This window comes from Ambystoma mexicanum, chromosome 9 (genome assembly GCF_040938575.1).
Source record: "Ambystoma mexicanum isolate Mex_15411 chromosome 9, UKY_AmexF1_1, whole genome shotgun sequence".
Classification (NCBI taxonomy): Eukaryota; Metazoa; Chordata; class Amphibia; order Caudata; family Ambystomatidae; genus Ambystoma; species Ambystoma mexicanum.
The window spans coordinates 887,809,733-887,828,834 of NC_090931.1; the positions used below are offsets into that span (position 1 = coordinate 887,809,733).

A 19,102-nucleotide genomic window follows, 5' to 3' on the forward strand; every position below is an offset into this window, starting at 1 on the left:
TAGCGATAACGTTTTTTCGTTCTCAATATAAACACTAGTCGCTGCACGCATGCGCGTAGTCTATACGGCACCATTCTAGAGATACAGCTCCGGCGAGAGGTAAGAAAACTGTCTAGGCTCTGGTCTCACGACACAGTTAATGAGGCATTTCACTGAAAACGGTCTCCCCCATCCAGGCACGCACTAAGGAGAAATTGTGATGCTTTTAATTACTTTCATTTTTGCTGCGACACACGCCCACTAGTCTCCCCAAGAAATTCATGGCGTTTAGCTCACTCATCTAGGCATGCAGTGCTTCCTCACTCCAATTGCCTTTTTCGGCAAATTTCACTTTTGAGTGCCTCAACGTGCAGCCGCTCTATTACCTATAGGGCTGCTCTTTAAGAGCATGCGCGCTAGAGTCACCAGCATCATTATCAAAATAAAAACGCTATCAGTTGTGGTTTGTATCTTTTGACTATGCGGCTCTACCACTAAAATGCCTTCACCCACCTAGACTGCATGATGCATTCAATGTTTTTTCCGCCTTTAAATTAACCCTAGCCTTCGTTCCCAGTTCGATAGTCTTATCCAAATTGCACCAAGTCAATCATATTCCTGCAAGCAGGTCCCTTTATCGAACACATTGATGCCACCCATCGGCCTCAAGGTAATTATTCTGTCTTTAATATACATTTAGCCTCCTGTTTAATTTTTGAAATCCACAATCATACAACAGATATCCTTATTATTTAGATACCATATTCTGATGGTTCAGACTGAAAATCAGCCACCTGTACCGCCGACAGCCGGCTTTTCAACAATTTATTTGCCATGGCGCATTCACAGTAATTTAGGTAGGTCAACCTTTTTGCAATGCTCTGTCATTAATGACAACTCTGATCACCTCTTTTTAAAATTGTTTTAAACTAATTTCCATCTACATTTTTAGGTGCATGTTAATCCCCATGCAACATCATCTTTATCAGAATCAATGTCCTGAAGACAGTTCGGTGCCCATAGCAGCACTGTTCCATCTATACAGCCTCTGTCCTAGTTTCCAATACTCACCGAACCAGAAACACCAACAACACCCAGTGTGTCGACAATTTTTGTGTATTGCTACTTGACTTTGCAATAAATGAAATAATAGTCACTTGTTCTACCTACTAATCCACATTTATGCATATTATACTGTTTTGTGTTATGCATACACCACGTGCCACATGAGGCACATGTCTGTTTGTGTAAATATGTATCTTTTGCTAAATGAAACTGTTTTAAGATGATCTGTTCCTGGTGATCCTTATGAGCTAGTATATGTTAATTTAGTTTCACTGCTAACACAAAGGTGACCGCTTTTTGCGCTAATGACAAGGGTAGCCTTTGACTCTCTTTCCTCTTCAACACTCCTGTCTAACCTCGAGTCAGGCCCCCACACAAAAAAAGAGGGTCTCTGCCCTCAAATATCTCACAATTAAGAGGGAGGCCACAACACATTTAGCGCAGAACGTCTTACAGAATGTTGAGACTGCATGGATTACCAGCTCAGATCATACTAGACAGGGGGCCTCAGTTTGTTTCTAAATCTTTTCCGGCCTTTTGCAAACAACTAGTCATTAAGGTGCAGTTAATGTCCTGTTTTTGTCTTCATTTTAATGGGCAGACCGAATGTGTAAATCAAGAATTTGACAAATACTTAAGCTGCTATTTGAAGGCAGGGAGAATGTTGGTGGATTTGGTGTGGATTGCAGAATTTTGTTACAACAATTCTTATAAGGGTTTAATTTCAATGTCACCTTTCTTTTCTAATCGGGGTTATCAGCCGCACTTTTCGAGAGAAAAGACTACAGAGGAGATAAAGGTTCCCAATGTTGACAATAGGCTAAGCATGATGTGGGAAAACCTGAAGTGAACAGTAAAGGCTTTACAGTTAAGTAAGGAGAATTTTAAACAATTTGCAGCCTGATCTAGATGATCTGCTCCAGATTATCAAAAGGGGATAAGGTATGGTTGTCCCCAAAGCACATCGGGCTAAGAGGGAAGAGCAAATGTAGTCCTAGTTTAATTGTTTCATTCAAGATGGAGAAAAGAAGTTCAATTGCTATGAGGCTCCAACTACCAACTTATCTCAAGATACATCCTGTCTTTCATGTAATTCTACTGAAACCTTGTAGAGCTAAAACACAACTAGATGAGGGCTTACAGAAAGCACCTGCCACTTTTCAGAGGTTGGTCAACCCTGTCCTGAATCGGTTGGCTGAATTCTGCATGGCATATCTGGAAGATCTAGCCGTTTTCAGCACTACTTGGCAGGAACATGTAAGATAACTTGCGATTTTGTTGCAGGCCATTCAGCTTGCCCACTTGGCCATCAAGGCTACCAAGTGCCAGATTGATCAAGGTTCAGTGACCTACCTTGGGCATCAGTTTGTTCGGCCAAGATTCAGCCTCTAACCAGCAAAATACAGACTGTACAAGACTGGGTAACCTCACAACCCAAAACTCTTTGTCAGGCCCCTGTCCTCGGGGCGTCTGGCTACCAGACCATTTATAGTGCAGACGGATGCTTCCAACACTGGGATAGGTGCTGTCCTTTCACCGTTGGATGACAAAGGCTTGGAACATCCTATGTTTTATTCGTCACCAGCTTAAGGACAGCAAGTTTAAGTGGGCGACCGTGGAGGAAAAATGTTTCTCTATTGTGTGGGCCCTTAGGACGCAGAGTTCCTACCTCTTTGGGATTCACTTCACTGTGCAGACTGATCATAAGCACTTAAAGTGTCTAATGAACATGAAGGGAGAGAATCCTAAATGGCTTAGTTGGTCCTTAAGCCTCTAAGGCTTTGACTTCACCATTATGCTAGGCCAGGTGCACAACATGGCAATGCTGATGGCTGTCTGGGATGTATAATCGGCTGCAACAGGAAACCCATCTAGGGGTGGTTTAGATCTCCCTGTAGTGTTAGAAAAGATTTCGATTTTAGCAACTTTCCCTCCATAGTTTCATTGCACCCCCTTTCTTTTTGCTCTGTTTTTGAACCTGTTATGACTTCTTGAAGGGAAGTAAAGTCTTCAGTTTCACTTGCTCTACCTTTTGCTAATTTTTATGGGGAATTTGATCAGTACTGGGAATCTGTTCCCCTTTTACATTTGTGACATTTTTGCATTGCACAAAGCATCTTATAATGCAGTGCAATGGGGATACCTTTGTATCGCCCTAGCTTTTTACACTTGCGATTTTTAGTTACTTTTATGGTGGGAGCAGATCAATTTTTAGTTTTTGCAGGATTTTTAGTGTGCAAACCATGTATGGCTACTAATCGTGGCTTGTGTCCTAAACTGCCCATGCCATGAGATTTTCACTTGTTCTTTGTCCATATTGTAGTTTAGCCTTCTTCCTGCCTTGCCAGGTCAGGAAATTAATTATAAGGTCATGCACATGATCAGCAGCTTTCCCGGGCTAGGTGGGGGGGGGCGGAGGTGCGTGTGTGTGGCACGTGTGTGTGTGTGTGTGTGTGTATGTGGCACGTGTGCGTTTGCGCGTGTGTGTGTCATGTTTGATGCCCAGAAACAGGGTGGGACTGTCTAGTCCCATTCTACATACCTGGTGCCAGGGACTCTAGATGTGGGGCATGACCGAAAGCAGTAGTTGTTGCTGATTGGACAGCTACTAGCTGTTTGAATGGTACATATCCTTACCCCTGGTGGGCTTGGACTTGCTTTTAGTCTGAATTTTGGATAAGAGGAGGATTCCTGCAGCTATTTCTTCTGATCAGCGTTGGAGCCAAGAATCCCTTGTAGATGAACAGCCGATTCAAGATCTGCAGAAGACACCTGGCATCCCTTCCTGCGCCAGGCCCGATGAAGCCCTGTTGGACTACTTAATCTTCGAAGACCCTGAGCAATGCTTCAGCCCTTGGACTACTGGGATCAACCTTCTTGAGGAGCCATCTGTCCTGAGTTTTTGGAAGTGTCCCTGGACCACCCAGTGGACTGACCAACTCTCTTGTGGGCTACCTTGCTAGAACCCTCTCCATTCTGAGCTTGCACCTGTAACTTTGGTAGTCACCAGCTTGTGGCGCCTGTTGCCTTCCTGATGAATTTCAGCATCCCAGCATGAAGGGATTCTGCCCTAGGAAGGCTTCTGCAACCGCTTCTGGAAGGACACCTGTCGGCGCCTGTGTGCGTCCTCTGCTTGAGCTCCCCTTCCCGTGTCCTGAATCAGTGAATCTTGCATAACTTCCTCGTCAGGGCTTGAGTCTTGCATCTGAACATGATTGGAAAAGTCCTTGTACCCGCAGCTCCTGGGCAACTTTCACTGAAACCAACAGCTGGAAATCAAACCTCCAGCAATCCCCAGCTGACCCATCAAGCCATCTGAGAAAATCAGTCAGTGCGGTAAGTAAACCCTGTGTATCTCCCCCCTCGCCCACCATCCTCCATAGGAAAGCGTTGGGAACAAGTCCCTTTGTCTCCTAACCTTCCATTCCACAGCCTTTTGGCCGCCAAACCTGTGTAGTATTTTCTGAAAGATAAGAACACAATTACTTACCTTAGTACTATTTGTTTAATTTCATCTTTGAATTATCACCAACACTAGTAAATTCTAACTCGCCTGCAAAGAATCCTTCTTTCTAGGAGCATTGTGGCCCCATTCTTCTTAGGGATTTAACAGATGAAGTTAGTGATTTCAATTGTGAATGGGTTCCATCATTTATTCCACTCTTTTACCTACCTCCTGTGATGATTGTCATTTGGATGCATTTTATGATCCCGTGGTGAATACACATATGTTTATTATCGAGTATCATGTGATGTCACCTAGTTTCATTTTTCAGTGTGTGTAGAAGGTGTAGAATAAATACATTTATTTGTATACATACCTGTCTAAATTCAATTATTGTGTCCTATATTATGGGGACTTTTTAAGGGCCCCTGAATCCACTCGCACTCGACTGCTCTCCATGATTGCTTTGATTGTGTTTTGTCTAACCTCTCAGAGTTCCCTGTTCATTACAACTAGGCTGGTCTCCTAATATCTGCCCACCAGGCCAGATTCGTGAAATCCATTTTTGATTTTGCTGAACTGAATCAACTTTACAATACATTACAGTTTAAATGAATACATTACTATTTGAATAAATACACACAACAATAAACGAATGCACTATCACAACTCAAAACACAGAAGATGAACACCAAAAAGCACAAGGCTAGAATATTATACATTCATCTACAACTAAAGAAAATTGAAATCCATTTTTAACAATACTCTCCTGTCTGAATCTTATGGCATTATGGCATGGCTTGCACTCCCCTTCCCCACTAGTGCTTCAAAACAGCAAATGTTTAACCACTACATTGTATGTCATTTAACAGGGCCTTGCTGTAGGGTGGCTGTCTCCATTTCCATGGACTCCATGCACTTATTCTACTTTGTGTATTTTTTTTGTAAATTGCTGCCTTGATTGCATCAAGCTCACCACAATTTATCACACATTTCATTTTATACTATGTGCCTCAGAGCCCCTCCATATGACCAGCCTTTAATACAATGGATTACAAATTGTCAACTTCTCATTGGTTAAACAATTATACTATTGCATTGTAAATATTCCCCTATTGTCCACCTCATTGGTGTGATATGCTCAATTGGCGTACAGAAGAGATCTTGGGGTCTGAGCTCCAAACCTCCTGCTCCACTCCCATGTTCTAATACTCTGACTACATGCTTCTGCTTCTCATCTCCTTTTTGTTTTTCCTTAGCCGAAAGAGGTGAGCAAACCGGCCCAGCAAGAGAATAAACCAGAGACCAACCCTGCTGTGAATATGGAAGAACCTCTGCAAGTGCTCCGGTCCCTCATAGCCCAGGTTTAACTCCTCAATATCTGCCATGTTTTTACAAGTTTGTGGTTTATCCGGTGCCTCGAGGTAGAGAGAATCTGTATGTAGATTTTAAGGAAAGTAACTATAAAAGAAACTGAATAAAAACATGTTAATATGTCATCCACACTGTGAATGCTATAGGGAAGGAAGAATTGTGTGTCAAGGGCTCTCTGGCTCTTTTCTCTCCTTTTTGTTTTTCTTTTTTTTTCCTTTCTTTGTTACAGGTCATGCAGTTATCTGTTCTGTTCTTTCCTGTAAAGCAGCAGTATTTGTAAATCACTAACACAACAGTAGCCCACTGTTCCTTACTATAACAATTGTTTTTCAACTGAGTACTCAGTTCCTCAGTGAAAGCCTCACTAGCATTTATTTATTTACTTATTTATTACGCGCTATAGCCCGCAGGCATTAGGGTGCGGGGGAGACCGATAAATCAAAATATGAGAAAAGTGACAAAGGGGCTACCAGTCCAGGCTGGCAATAAGATTGCCTAGTAGAATAATATGGTCTTCAATGTTTTTTTGAAAGCAGTCTGGTTTTCTTTTCTGCGCAGGCTTGTTGGTAGTTAGTTCCATGCTAAAGCAGCCTTTACAGGGTACGACAGTTCTTTTCCCTTTGTCCGTCTGAGTCTAAGGCATGTCAGTCGCATTGTCCTTTTGATCTAGTGGCCCGGCCCTATTGGAGCTCTGAACAGTAATGCACTCTTTCATATATCTAGGTGCATTTCCGACCAGACATTTATGCGTGATGGCATTAATTTTTAATTCTATTTTGGCCTCTACAGGGAGTCAGTGCAGTTCTCTTCTATCCAGTGATATGTTCTCATGTTTCGGGACATGTTTGATCTCTGACAGCATCATTTTGCAAAATCTGTAGCTTTTTAACACAGGATTTGCTCGCTCCACCTAACAATGCATTACTATAATCAAGCCCTGGCATGATTAAGACTCTGACAAGGGTGACGCAGTTTGTGTCAGAAATGAAAGGCTTCACAAAGCGCAGGAGCCTTAGGTAGTACTGAGTGTTTTTCATTACGTTAACAACTTGGGTATCCGCATTAAGCAATGCTTCAATTATGACACTGAGTGTTTTGACCTTGCTTACTCTTTTTATAGGGTACTGGTCTGTTCAGAAATTTGCGTAGGCAGTTCCTAGCTTTTCTCTCGCTTGAGCTGATCCAAAGACAAGGAGTTTGGTCTTCTGACACAGGCCATTTTCTGCTATCCAGCCATTTTCTGCCATCCAGATTAGTTTTTTTTCCATATACGGACGCAACGAAGCTGGCATCCTTTGCGTAATCTCCATTCAGCTTAAAAATGAGATGAGTATCGTCAGCATAATTAGTGAAGTGGTGACAGAAAATATTAAAAAGGGCAGGAGATAAACATGCCCCTTGAGGAACTCCATGTGTGATTATCCCTGGTTTCGAGAAAACATTTCCCCAAACAATATTGGACATCCTGTTACTAAGAAATGCCAGAATCCATTCAACTGTGTTAGCATACCAGTTGCCGATTTCCTAGATTCTATTAAGAGTTTAGTATGATCTACAAGATCAAAGGCCGCTGAAAGATCTAGAAGCTTCAGCAGCCCCGACTTGCTGACATCCATGATGTTCAACATTTCCGTTTGCAGGTCATGCATTGCGTTCTCTGTCCCATGTTAAATCCTAAAACCTTGTCGTTGGTGTAAGATGTCTGACTTCTCGGTGTTTCTGAAATTGGGTAGCAGGTACTTTGTCAACTACTTTCAACAAAAAGGGGACATGAGTGATGGGTCGAAGATTGGAGGCTGTTGCAGGATATAATTTGTTTTTTTTAATAGCGGCGTGACAGTTACATTTTTCAGAAGGTCAGGCACATCGTTATCAGAAGAGGAGGCATTTATAAAATGAGTCGGGAAAGGTGCAAAAATATCTGGATGTTCTAAAACAATTTTGGAAGGGAGAACGTCTGAAAAGTCATGGGGTGCATCTCTTTGATGGTTTTAATGAGGGAGTCCACTAACGAAAATGGTGGATTTATTTGAGCTTAGGATTCAGGAAAAAAGCTCTGGGAAACCGTTGTCACATTAATCTTTTTTCCTATTAGCAATACTACACTGTGCTTTGTGAACTTTGTCACCAAAAGCTTTCTGTACTGCCTCGCAGTTGAAGTTGCTATGGGTAAACTGTCTGAGCTGTAGGTTCTTCCAATGTCTTGATGATCTCAAACAGTTTCTTAGTATTTGCAGAGCTTGACGTTTGAGGGTCAAAAAAGCCCCTTTTAGCATGAAAAATGTCCATCCGATAGTGTTTCTCAATGACTTTCCATTTATCTTTACTATCTGGTAGTTGTGTTTTTGTCCATATCCGTTCAGCTTTCTTCTTTTCTTGCTTCAACGAGGTGAGATATGGAGTAGACCATTTTTGGTTGTTTTCCCTTTCCCTGACTCTTCTCTTTCAAAGTTGCTACTTGATTTAGCATCTTCTGAACACATTTAACATAGCTAGATGCCAGTGAGAGGGGTGAATCTTGATTAGACGTAGAAAGCATCAACTTATTGAGGTATTGCTGCAAGTGATTGGATTTAATTTTATTAAAGTTTCTACTGATTACTTTTTGTAAGTTGTTAGTCTTTGGGCAGCCTTTTTAGGGAGGGTAGTCTCAAAGGTCACAGTATAATGGTCTGACCAAATATATGGTTAAATGTGGAGCATTTTGTAGGTGTAGGTTTCTAGCAGCAACCTGATCAAGGGCATTACCCTGTGCATGGGCTGGTTCTTTACTCAATATGGTAGTCATGGCTATAAAACAATTGCTCCAACTCAGTAGCTCCTGGGTCTTTAGGATTCCCTAACCATTTGTTGAATTCACCAAGTATGAGGTTTATTCAAAGTCGACAGGACACCCGATATCTCCTCAAGGAACATGGTCATCTCAGTCGGCGGGTGATGAATCAGGATAAGGGTGATTATGGCTTTCATAAGTACAATTTCACATCCAGTGCATGTAATAGGTGCCTGAAAAAAGTATATTCCCTGTTTTGTAATAATTGTCACTCCTCCTCCTCCTCTGCTGCCTTCTCTGTGTTGTACATGGAATTTGTATCCATCAGGGAATAGCAAGATCGATGCTAGGCCCACTTGGGTCTCTGAGCCAGGTTTCAGTGACACACATAATGTCTGTGTGTTTATCCAAGACATGTTCAGAGATATTAATAGCAGATTTATTCAGGGATCTAGTGTTTAGTAGGCGAATCTTAAGGGGCTGCTCCTGTTTAGTCTGTATTTCGTACAACCTGATTATGTCTTCCATAGTATTATCAGAGTTGTTGACTATGGGTGTAATAAGTAATCGGTTACTTCTCACAGCCTGGTTTTGCAGTCCTAGTATTTACTAGGAATTCCTATAGAACTAGGTTATTTACAAAGCAATGGCTAGGCATCCCAGCAAGGAAAGCAGCTGGCTCACCTGTGGACCTGCTCGCGGGAGAGTGTCTTCGATGTCAACCCGACAACCCAGAGGGAGCGTGAGCACATTAGCTCATCAAGTGTGGACTCGCACAGACTGGCAACCTCCCAGACACGCTGACGTGCCTGTCCGGGGAGGAATAGATCCGGGAACTCCAATGCTGTAGGGAAACGTATTATTTAGATAATGGCGCAAACACTGTTTGTGACCAAATTAACACTAAACAGTTAGAAAAAATCCTAGTATGATTCTAAAGCGTACAAGCCAAGTTGATAAGAATTTAAGAATAATAATTAAAAACTTGTAAAGTTAAAAAGTTACAAACATTTTTATAACAATACATTTCAATCTTTGTACATTATGGCCTCACTGGCACGTTTAAACATCGATCAAAAAAGTAAAAGCACAGGGCACATGAAAGCTTTGGATATACGCAAAAATGTTGAAAGGGAAAAGTCGTTGGGAGGAAAACCCAAAGTTTATTTAAATTCATTTCCCTTACGACATTTTCACGTTTCTCCTATTACCCCCTCACCCCACTTAGCTTTTGGTAGCACACCTCGTTGTGTGCCGCCGACTCCCCTGTCTCCCTACGAAACAAGTTCCTTCCACTTACGTGTACAGGAACTGGCGCTGCAGGACTTTTCTTTTTTTTTTTTTTTTAGAAAGCGAGCAACACCCCCGCAACTCCCAATGTCATTATAGCGAACAAGGATACGGGGGGCTCCCCCGCTCCACTTGCTGGATATAATGCTGCTTTATGGTGCAATTTATTTGGAATTTTTCGGCTGTATGTACTTTTTTGTACAGCCAAAATTTGAACAATTCTACTGTACCTATTTCCCTCTGCCACCCCCCAAAACCCCCCTCCCCTCCTCCCGGATATTTTCAACCGATTCCAAAAGCTTGGCCTGCACTGTGAAGTTTCTTGGGTGCAGCCATTGCTAGGATGTTTAAGCTTTTCTAGCATAAATGAACAAACTTGGCCGTCATAGGAGGTGCTCTTTTTCTGTGAAAGGGTAATCCTGCTGCTTCTCACAGCAGACACTTTAAATTTTGATGAAACAGGCAGAATTAAAGGTGAGTGTGGTAAATTACTCCATCTAAACAATAGTGAAGTAGGACATGACCTCGACGGCACCAAACCTAGGCGGTAGGCTTATAAGCTGTGTGCCTTTTATCGAATGTATGGGACGAGCCCACCCATGTCCATCCATAAGGGTGTTATTTCATCTCCGTTAGCAAAAAATTGCTCATGACCCCATGTACAAAAGATAGCATTTGAGCGAAGTCCTAACGGCCTACTAGAGTGGTCTGGGTGAGTGACCATGTATTTTGTTTTGTCAGGAGGCATTCAGTTTGGTAAAGGTAGTACCTTGAAAAGTTGAGTAATAATTATTATGCATAGCTCTCTGAAGCTTCAAAAGGGGCAGAAAATACAAAATAATAATTTTTATTATTACAATTCTGTCTTGTCAACTCATTCTGTGTTTATCAAATCTAAGTTTTCTGATGGGCAAATGTTCCTTGTCCTTTCAATATATCCTCCCAAATATCTCATGGTACTTTCCTCAGCTACTTAAAGATACAAGTCTGTTCCATGGAGCACCAATGAGCTGCACAAACTCCATCAGAAATGTTGTACATATGCTCAGGAGGGCTTTTCACATTTTGATCTAACCAAACTCACGGTTGTAAAGGTGTCGAAGAAGGAAGCCGACACAAGGGTGGCATGATGGTTGCTATCAACTTTTATATATAGTAAAAAGAAACCCTCACGTTTCCTGTCTTCTAAGAGGGGTTTCCCTGCGTCAAACTAATACTAAAGGATTTGTCAGAACATCCGTCAAAATCAAACTCCACCGTCCTGTGTCACAACCTACACTACAACTAAAGAATAATGTAATCCAACAAAGTTCCTTCTCCAGGAGAATGACTCCCATCTTCTGGTGGTCACAAAATGTTGTCTTGCAAAAGGATGCCAGGGGGGGATGACACGCTTCCTCTGGCTAGTAGTTCCAACAAAACTTGTACAACTCAACTTTCTGGACAAGGAGAATAGCTACATTCTCCTGGTGTATTGGTCTGCACACTCAATATAATTCAAAACAAGGCCAGGGGGAATGTCTCCTTTCCCCTGGCGTCTATTCAGTATATTCAAAAGACTTTTGTGTCTTCACTAGGAGAATGACTCCCTTATTTTGGACTTTCTTTTACAGTACACGATCGTCCATCATTATTTTTACTGCAATGATGCCTTTTTGAGTACGATACACTCTAAATGGCTGTACCTCATGGTCTAAATCCTGTTCTTTGTACCATCTTGTTTTTTGGCCACCTTCTTGGGCCTTCAGGTCGGAAATAACCATATTTGGTCATGTACTTTTCGGGGGTTGGGCTAAAAACTCCTTGTTCAATGCTCTGTACGTCTGAACTGCCTGGAACTAGACTTTCAGGCTGTCGGGTCCAAATCCTCATTCAAGCCAGGGAATGTCTGTTGCCGGCAAACCCCTGGTTGCGTAAGACTAACCTTTACAGCTCAGTCTACGCTACACAGTTTTATGATTTACCTACTATCGTCACGTCTCCCCAGAGGGGAGCCCTTTCCCATGAGGCATGGGAGGTGCAGCCGCTACCCAGTAGTCCCCCTAGGGGTGCTTTAATGCGGGAGGATCTCATGGGGAGGGACTCCCCTTCTGGGGACAGAGACGATCACTTAGGATATAGCCCGTTGAACGTCACACCCCAACCTTCCCTAACCCCCCTCCTCTCTTCCAAGCCACTTCCATGGGAGTAGACCAATGTATTACTTTAGAACTTGGGATACAATCAAAACAGAAAAATACCAGGATGAAGGAGAGCACAGAAGACTGTGCTGGTACGAGGTGGCCCAGAGGAGGTATAGAGATCAAGGTGTCAAAAGAAACAAAGGACTTTGACAATCTTCCCGGCCGGGACTGGCAACAATATATAAAAAAAAGACGATGGACTAAAGAATTTATCAAGCCCAGCCGGGAGAAGCAGCAGAGCAGGATACTTCCTGTGTGGGATTTTCAAATCTGGACGGCAGACTCGAGGAAGAGAAGAACTGAGGATGCCGGCGAGCAGATGTGAGAGTCCTCCTGGGGTCTCGCTGGAACAGACCCAGGCACAAAACAGAGGAGAAGCAGAGCCAAGAGGAGCTGCACGGCGAGATGCCACGGTGCAGTGAGAGCAGAGAAGAGCAGTCCGAAGAGCCAGAGAGACTAACCTCAGTCCCAGGATGCCCCGGTGACATACAGAAGCCCTACTCAAGTTAATGGGTGGTACAGGAGTCCCGGAGGGGACACTAGGGTACAAGCGGGGCAGGCTTGGGTGATTCGCCGTCGTTTCATGTGCAATGATACGGCTGTTGGGCCCATGAAGGGTCAGCCGTACATCTAACTTTTAAATGTTGCTTTTTGCCTACTGTATATATTTTTGTCTAACTGCAAGCTTTGAAACTAGCCTACTGTATTCATTTTTGTCTAAATGCAAGTACTCAAACATATCTACTGCATAGATATTTCTCCAACGGCATAGATTTCTGTCCAACTGCAAGTATTGAAACTCGCCTACTGCATAGAAATCGGTCCAACAGCAAGTATTGAAACAAGCCTAATACATATATAGCAGCTAACTGATAGACACCAACTAACCTACTGCTCATTTCTAGCCCACTTCCCACCACTTGTATCAGCCCAACTCAGATCCCAGACAAGCCACCATGTCCTCTTTCCACAGAGCCACATTGGCCCTAACCTCACTCCTACCACTAGTTCACCCAGTCACACAAGCGCATCTTCAACCTACACTACCCTCACCAAACCCCAGTCCAATCATTGCAGCACCTCCAACAGCTAACAACGACCTACTCAGCCTCACTGAATGGGTACATCATTTCGCCTCACGACCTACACCACTTACCCCACTTCCACTCCACATTCGGAACCAAAGACTTGGTACACGCTTCATCAATCACAAAGTTACCGCCAAGCCCAAGAACACCCACAGCACCACAACTCGTCCTCCTCCCCACTCGCACCTCCAAAGACCCGATTTCCCTGCCACCACCTATGAATATTAAAGGAGCCCTCACCAATGCACGCTCTCTTGTGGTGCATGCTGCAGAGATCTCTGACCTCATTATCTCAAACAGTCTGGACCTCCTGGCTGTCACAGAAACCTGGCTTCATCAGGCCCTGCTCTTTCTCTAGCCCTACTGGAAGGCTTCACCATTATCAGAGCTGATAGAACCTCTGGCAAAGGTGGTGGAGTGGCCTTCATCGCCAAATCCCACCTAGCTCTTAGAGCCATGCACCACACAAGCCACCAATCTGCAGAGCTCCTTTCAGTGAAACTATCACTGACACCCTCCCTCACAATACTCGTGCATCTTGTCTACCGGCCCCCTGGCCCGTCGGCCTCCTTCGAGGACGATATCCTAGACCTCCTCTCCACCCATACCAAACTTGGATCCAAAACTATCCTCCTAGGAGACCTAAACCTCTGCCTCCATGACCCTAATGACCCGCATGCCCCATCAGTGGACAACGCAATTTCCAACCTAGGCTTCACACACAGAATTACCACACTCACCCACTCCAAAGGCAGAACGCTGGACGGACTGAATCGCTGACCTCAACTGTTCCATTTCCATCACCCAAAATGAACCTGTTGCTAGGTCCGATCACCACCTCATCTTGTTCTCCATCCCTGGACTCTCCCCAGCCAAAGCCACTCTAGAACCCCCATCGCTAGCCAGAAACTGTCAGAATATTACCATAGCCTCCAGCCCCTCATCAGGGACATCCCCAATGAGACTAACTTCAATAACCTCGACCCAGCAAACCTGGTAGACCTGTACAACAGCACTCTCAAGTCTGCTCTTGATATTGCTGCCCCTCTCAAACTCAGGAAAACCAAACCCCTGACCCACCTCAACAAATGGTTTACCCCTGAACTAAAAAGCCTCAGACACAAAAAGAGCAGCAGAAGCCACCTGGCGCAAAGAACCGTCCATATCTAACAAAACCGCTTTCACGTCAGCATCCACTATCTACGAAGCAGCCATCCTGTTGGCCAAAAAACACACCTACGACTCCAGAATCCAAAACGCCAAATCCAGAACCAAGGAACTATTCAGCATACTAAGAGCTTGAATCCCCTGCACCACCCATGCAGGATTGCAACAAAAACGCAGAATGGTGCACTAAAATACAGCAAGCCTTCGCAGATAAAATTACCCTACTCCAAAATAAAAATCAAAGCCAAAAAAGCAAGCCTTATCACGGGCCCCCAGCCATCCCACCTCAACCCAGATAAAACTGCCCATTCCTGCTCCCCTTTCTCCTTCTCGCAAGTAACACCTAAGAAAGTCGAAGACATCATAAAAAGCCTAAAATCAACCCACTGCCACGGAGATGTCTGCCCTGCCACCATCATCAAGGATGGAGCAAAAAACCTAGCCCCTTTCATCACCACCCTGACTCTTCATTCTCCTCCAACCAGGTACCTAACAACCTCAAGGAAGCCTGGGTCATGCCACTACCAAAAAAAAACAATCTTGATTCAAACAGCCCCACTAACTATAGGCCCATCACTACTGTCCCTTTCCTCCTAAAAATTCTGGATTGTGTGGCTTATCTGCAAATCCAGAAACATTTATCTGAGCACAACCTCCTTGGTCTCAGACAATCCGGCTTCAGACCCAGACATGGAACTGAGACAGCCCTCTTAGATCTAAAGATCCAATGAAGCGAAGGACAAGGGTAAGCTAGCAATCCTCCTCCTACTACTTGACCTATCTGCGGCCTTCGACCTTGTCGTCCACCATATTCTCACCAAACACCTGTCCACAGCAGCAGCATTCTCTACCGACACATCTGATTGGATTGAAATCTTCTTAGTAAACCGTACCACCAGAGTCTTCTCACCCTCAGCAGACCCTACCCCGATATTGTGTGGTGTCCCTCAGGGTTCCTGTGTGTCACCCACATTATACAGTATCTTCACGAAGCTACTCTTCGACCGCCTGGACAACCTGGGTGTCGTCTACACCAACTATGCGAACAACTTCTCTCTTGAAATCCAAGCTTGGATGGCCAACAATGGCCTCTGTCTCAGTGACAAGACTGAGTTAATGATTGTGGGTACTCGGACACGCCTGAATAAACTTGATAGTAGATACTCCTCTTTCATCATTGACGACAATATAATCAATGTCTCCAAAGAGATAAAAACTCATGGGGTATACCTTGACTCAACCCCCTCTCACTTAAAAACAGGTTAGTAGTGTTGCGTCCTCCACGGCCTATACGAATAAACTGATCTACAGTTGCAAATCTTTTTTATCCACAAGTAGTTGCTTAATGCTGGCCAGAGCACTCGCTCTGTCAAAAATTGATTATTGCAACACACTATTCCTCGGCTCCTTGGACCATAATCTAAACAAACTCCAGGTGCTTCAGAATAACTCACTGAGAGCAGCACTTAGCCTCCCGAGATCTTGCCACATCTCCACTCAAACATAACGTCAACTGGTCGCCCATCCGTGACAGAATCACCTTACGCACCCTGGCCATCACGTACAAATGCCTCACAAATTTAGCCCAGAAATACCTGGCAGACAAAATCTGTCTACACCAACCCACACGCACCACCAGAGCTTCTCATGCCCTAAACTTAGTGGTTCCAAGATGCAACCTAAAAATAGCAGAAGGAGCCAGTTTCCCAGCCCAAGCTGCCAAACGCTGGAACTCTTTTCCCATCACCCTCAGACAGGAACCCTCTTCCCCACTTTTAAAGCCAGTACAAAAAACTGGCTGAGCAACAAGTAAGATGCACGCAGCCGCTCAGTCTATGCCTCGATTCATTCGTCTGCTTAGACCCTATTGCACCTCCTCTTTTGTATCTCACATCCTGATCCATGTGCAACCAGGGTCCTATTTGCTGTCTCTAATCTGTATGCCTGTCTGTCTGTAACCTAAGTTCTCAATTGCCCAGTTACCTCATGGTTCGGCGGGCGATACAAGTAATAAACAAATACAAATCTAAACTTCTACTCCTCGTAGCAGTGGCAGGGCTAAGCCCACTGACCACCAGAGAAGGGTCTGGGACCACAACATAAGTGAAGCAAGCATCCAAGGGCATCTTCCTCGTAGCAGTGGCAGAGATGAGCCCCCACTGACCACCAGAGAAGGGATTGAGACCCTAACGCCAGTAAAACATACATCCGAGGGAATGTTACTCATTGCAGTGGCAGAGAAATCCACTGAAACCCAGAGAAGGATTTGGGACTTTAATACCGGGAGAGAGTGGCAAAATTAAACCAAGTTTGAAAGATCCAAAAAAGAACTCGCTCTCAAATACCAGGAGAAGGACACCTGGTGAAGACACAAACTTCTTTTGAATATACTGAATAGACGCTAGGGGAAGGGAGACATTCCCCCTGGCCTTGTTGTGAATTATATTGAGTGTGCAGACCAATACACCAGGAGAAGGGAGCTATTCACCTGGTCCAGAAAATTGAGTTGTACAAGTTTTGTTGGAACTACTAGCCAGAGGAAGGGAGTCATCCCCCCTGGTATCCTTTTACAAGACAACATTTTGTGACCACCAGAAGATGCAAAATGAGTACAACAGGTAAATGAGGAGAAAAAGACGTCACTCACCGAAGAACCATCCAAAGTCTGCATCCATGTCTGATATGCTCGAGGAGCCGTCGAAGGAGGGAAAGTTCTAAGAAGTGAATTTCCCTAACACTCCTTACCAAACTGTGAATAAAAAGCGTAATTCCACCCCTGGATGGATTTCGGGATACAGTTGGTTATACTCGCTGGACTGATCATCGACATTGTTATGTTGAGACCCCTGAGTGAAAGCCTGAAGGCATAATGGACCACCTCAGAAGTTTGGGATTTGCTTCAGTCATGTTAATCAGCCACTTGAAGGGCTTGCGGTCAGTCTGTATTTTAAAGGGAGACTCTAAGCCAGTGGTCTTCAAACTTTTTGGGCCTATCCCCCGCCCCCTGAGCTAAAAGTGGACAGGCCGCCCCCCTGCCCAAATGACAAATAGTCCAAATAGCTATGAACTTTTGCGTGCCATCACCACACCCTGCTCCCAATATAGTGCCTGGGCTCCCCCACCTGCGGCATCAGTCTCTGGGATCCCTCACCCCACTCCTATCCCAGTTGCTGGGCTCTCCCCACCCCAGCACAGACCCTGGGCACGCCCCACCATGCTCCCAACATAGTCCGAGGGCCAGTGGCGGCTGGTGAATTTTTGAAGTGGAAGAGCATAAATATTTTCTCTAGGTATGCCACAGCAACCGAGCATAGCGAGGGAGCCCGAGCTAATCAAGGGGAGTTTGGTGTGCGAGGGACACTCTCCTCCTGGGAAATAAAATTTGTTTAAAATGTTCTATTTTAGGGCATACTTTTACAACATTGGGTAAAAGACAAACCGTTTGCAATTGGTGCTGGGGGCCCAGGGGGCAGGCATGGTATTTTTTACTGGACATCTGGTAGATGTCCAGTAAAAAGATGCCATCCCTGTCGTCTGGGCTCCACAGCGTCTCAGAAAGAGAGCTGATTTTTGCAGGTGGGTAGGGTGATTGTAGGGTGATTGTGCAAAAATGACTTTGCTGTAGTACAATCCCCTTCACCCCCAGCTAATGCTCTGTCCCACCCACTTGCCAAAATCGGCTCCATAGAGAGACTCACACTCGCACCACTCACCTGAGAACCCATAACCATACACTCACTCATAACACAACCATACACATAAATACATAAATACATTAACCTAGACGTACCTTCTGCCCCAGTCCTGAAGTTTTCTCCCCAGGAATCTGAAAGCAAGAGGTTCCTGCACATGTGTGCAGGGCTCCGAGTGTGGGTGCTGAAACTCCCTGCTCCAGCCTTCTCTGTCTGTATGCATGAGAAGGCGCAGGAGCTCCCCCTCGCACAGACAGACATGCAGTTCCCCAGCCAGCATTTCCAATGAGCTATGCAAGCCTGGCGAAGCAAAGCACCCCCAGCCTTGCATGGCTCATTGAGCATGTGCGGCTGGGAAACTGAATTGTCAAAGGGAAACTGTTTCCCTTTGACAGTTCATCTAGCCCAGGATCACTCCCTCAGTTGGAAAAAGCATCTGAGGGAGCACTCGGTGCTTTACTCGGCTCCTCCATAATGGGTGAAGGGGTGGCACCGAGTTGATGCCCACTTGCTTATTATGGATGAGTTTCACCTGCCCAGGGCCCCACCTGCCCGCTTTTTCATTCCTCCCTTTAAAAAAATTAAAGAAAAAACTTTTGCACATTTCAGGCTGGAGTCTCTCCCCACTCTCCCTCACCCCTAGGAATACTGCCGTGCCCCCACAGTTTGAATAACTCTGCTCTAAGAGAATAGGGTCACAGCATGCATAATTCCCACACAGCGGCATAGACATTTCATCTCAATATTGGCCAACCTCAACTCACTACCCTTCACCTGCCTGCTGAAACAAACAAGGTATTCCATGGCTTGCTTGTTGAGCTGGGAAAGGACAGCTCAAATACCTGCTTCTGTAGCATCAGTTTGTACAATGAAAAGTCACTTGTAGTCCAGGTCCCTGAGAACAGGGGCATGGCAAAGTGTTTCCTTCAGATTCTGAAAGGCCTTCTTACGGTTTTTAGACCATGTCACATTTTTAGCCTTCTTGGCAGTAGTGTAAGCAGTAAGTGGGTACTATGGTGCAGTAGTGACCCATAACGTTCCTGGAA

The 19,102-nt window shown here is 44.6% G+C and overlaps 1 protein-coding gene across 4 annotated transcripts in view; it reads left to right on the plus strand.

The window, feature by feature from the left end:
• The window catches only part of USP40 (ubiquitin specific peptidase 40), a 2,045,603-nt gene that overhangs the window by 498,402 nt on the left and 1,528,099 nt on the right, over nt 1-19,102 (plus strand). For all 4 annotated transcript variants that reach the window (XM_069616007.1, XM_069616010.1, XM_069616008.1 and 1 more), the window contains one exon: nt 5,749-5,853. In XM_069616007.1, coding sequence (XP_069472108.1) covers nt 5,749-5,853 — 105 coding nt within the window. The remainder of the gene's footprint in view (nt 1-5,748; nt 5,854-19,102) is intronic.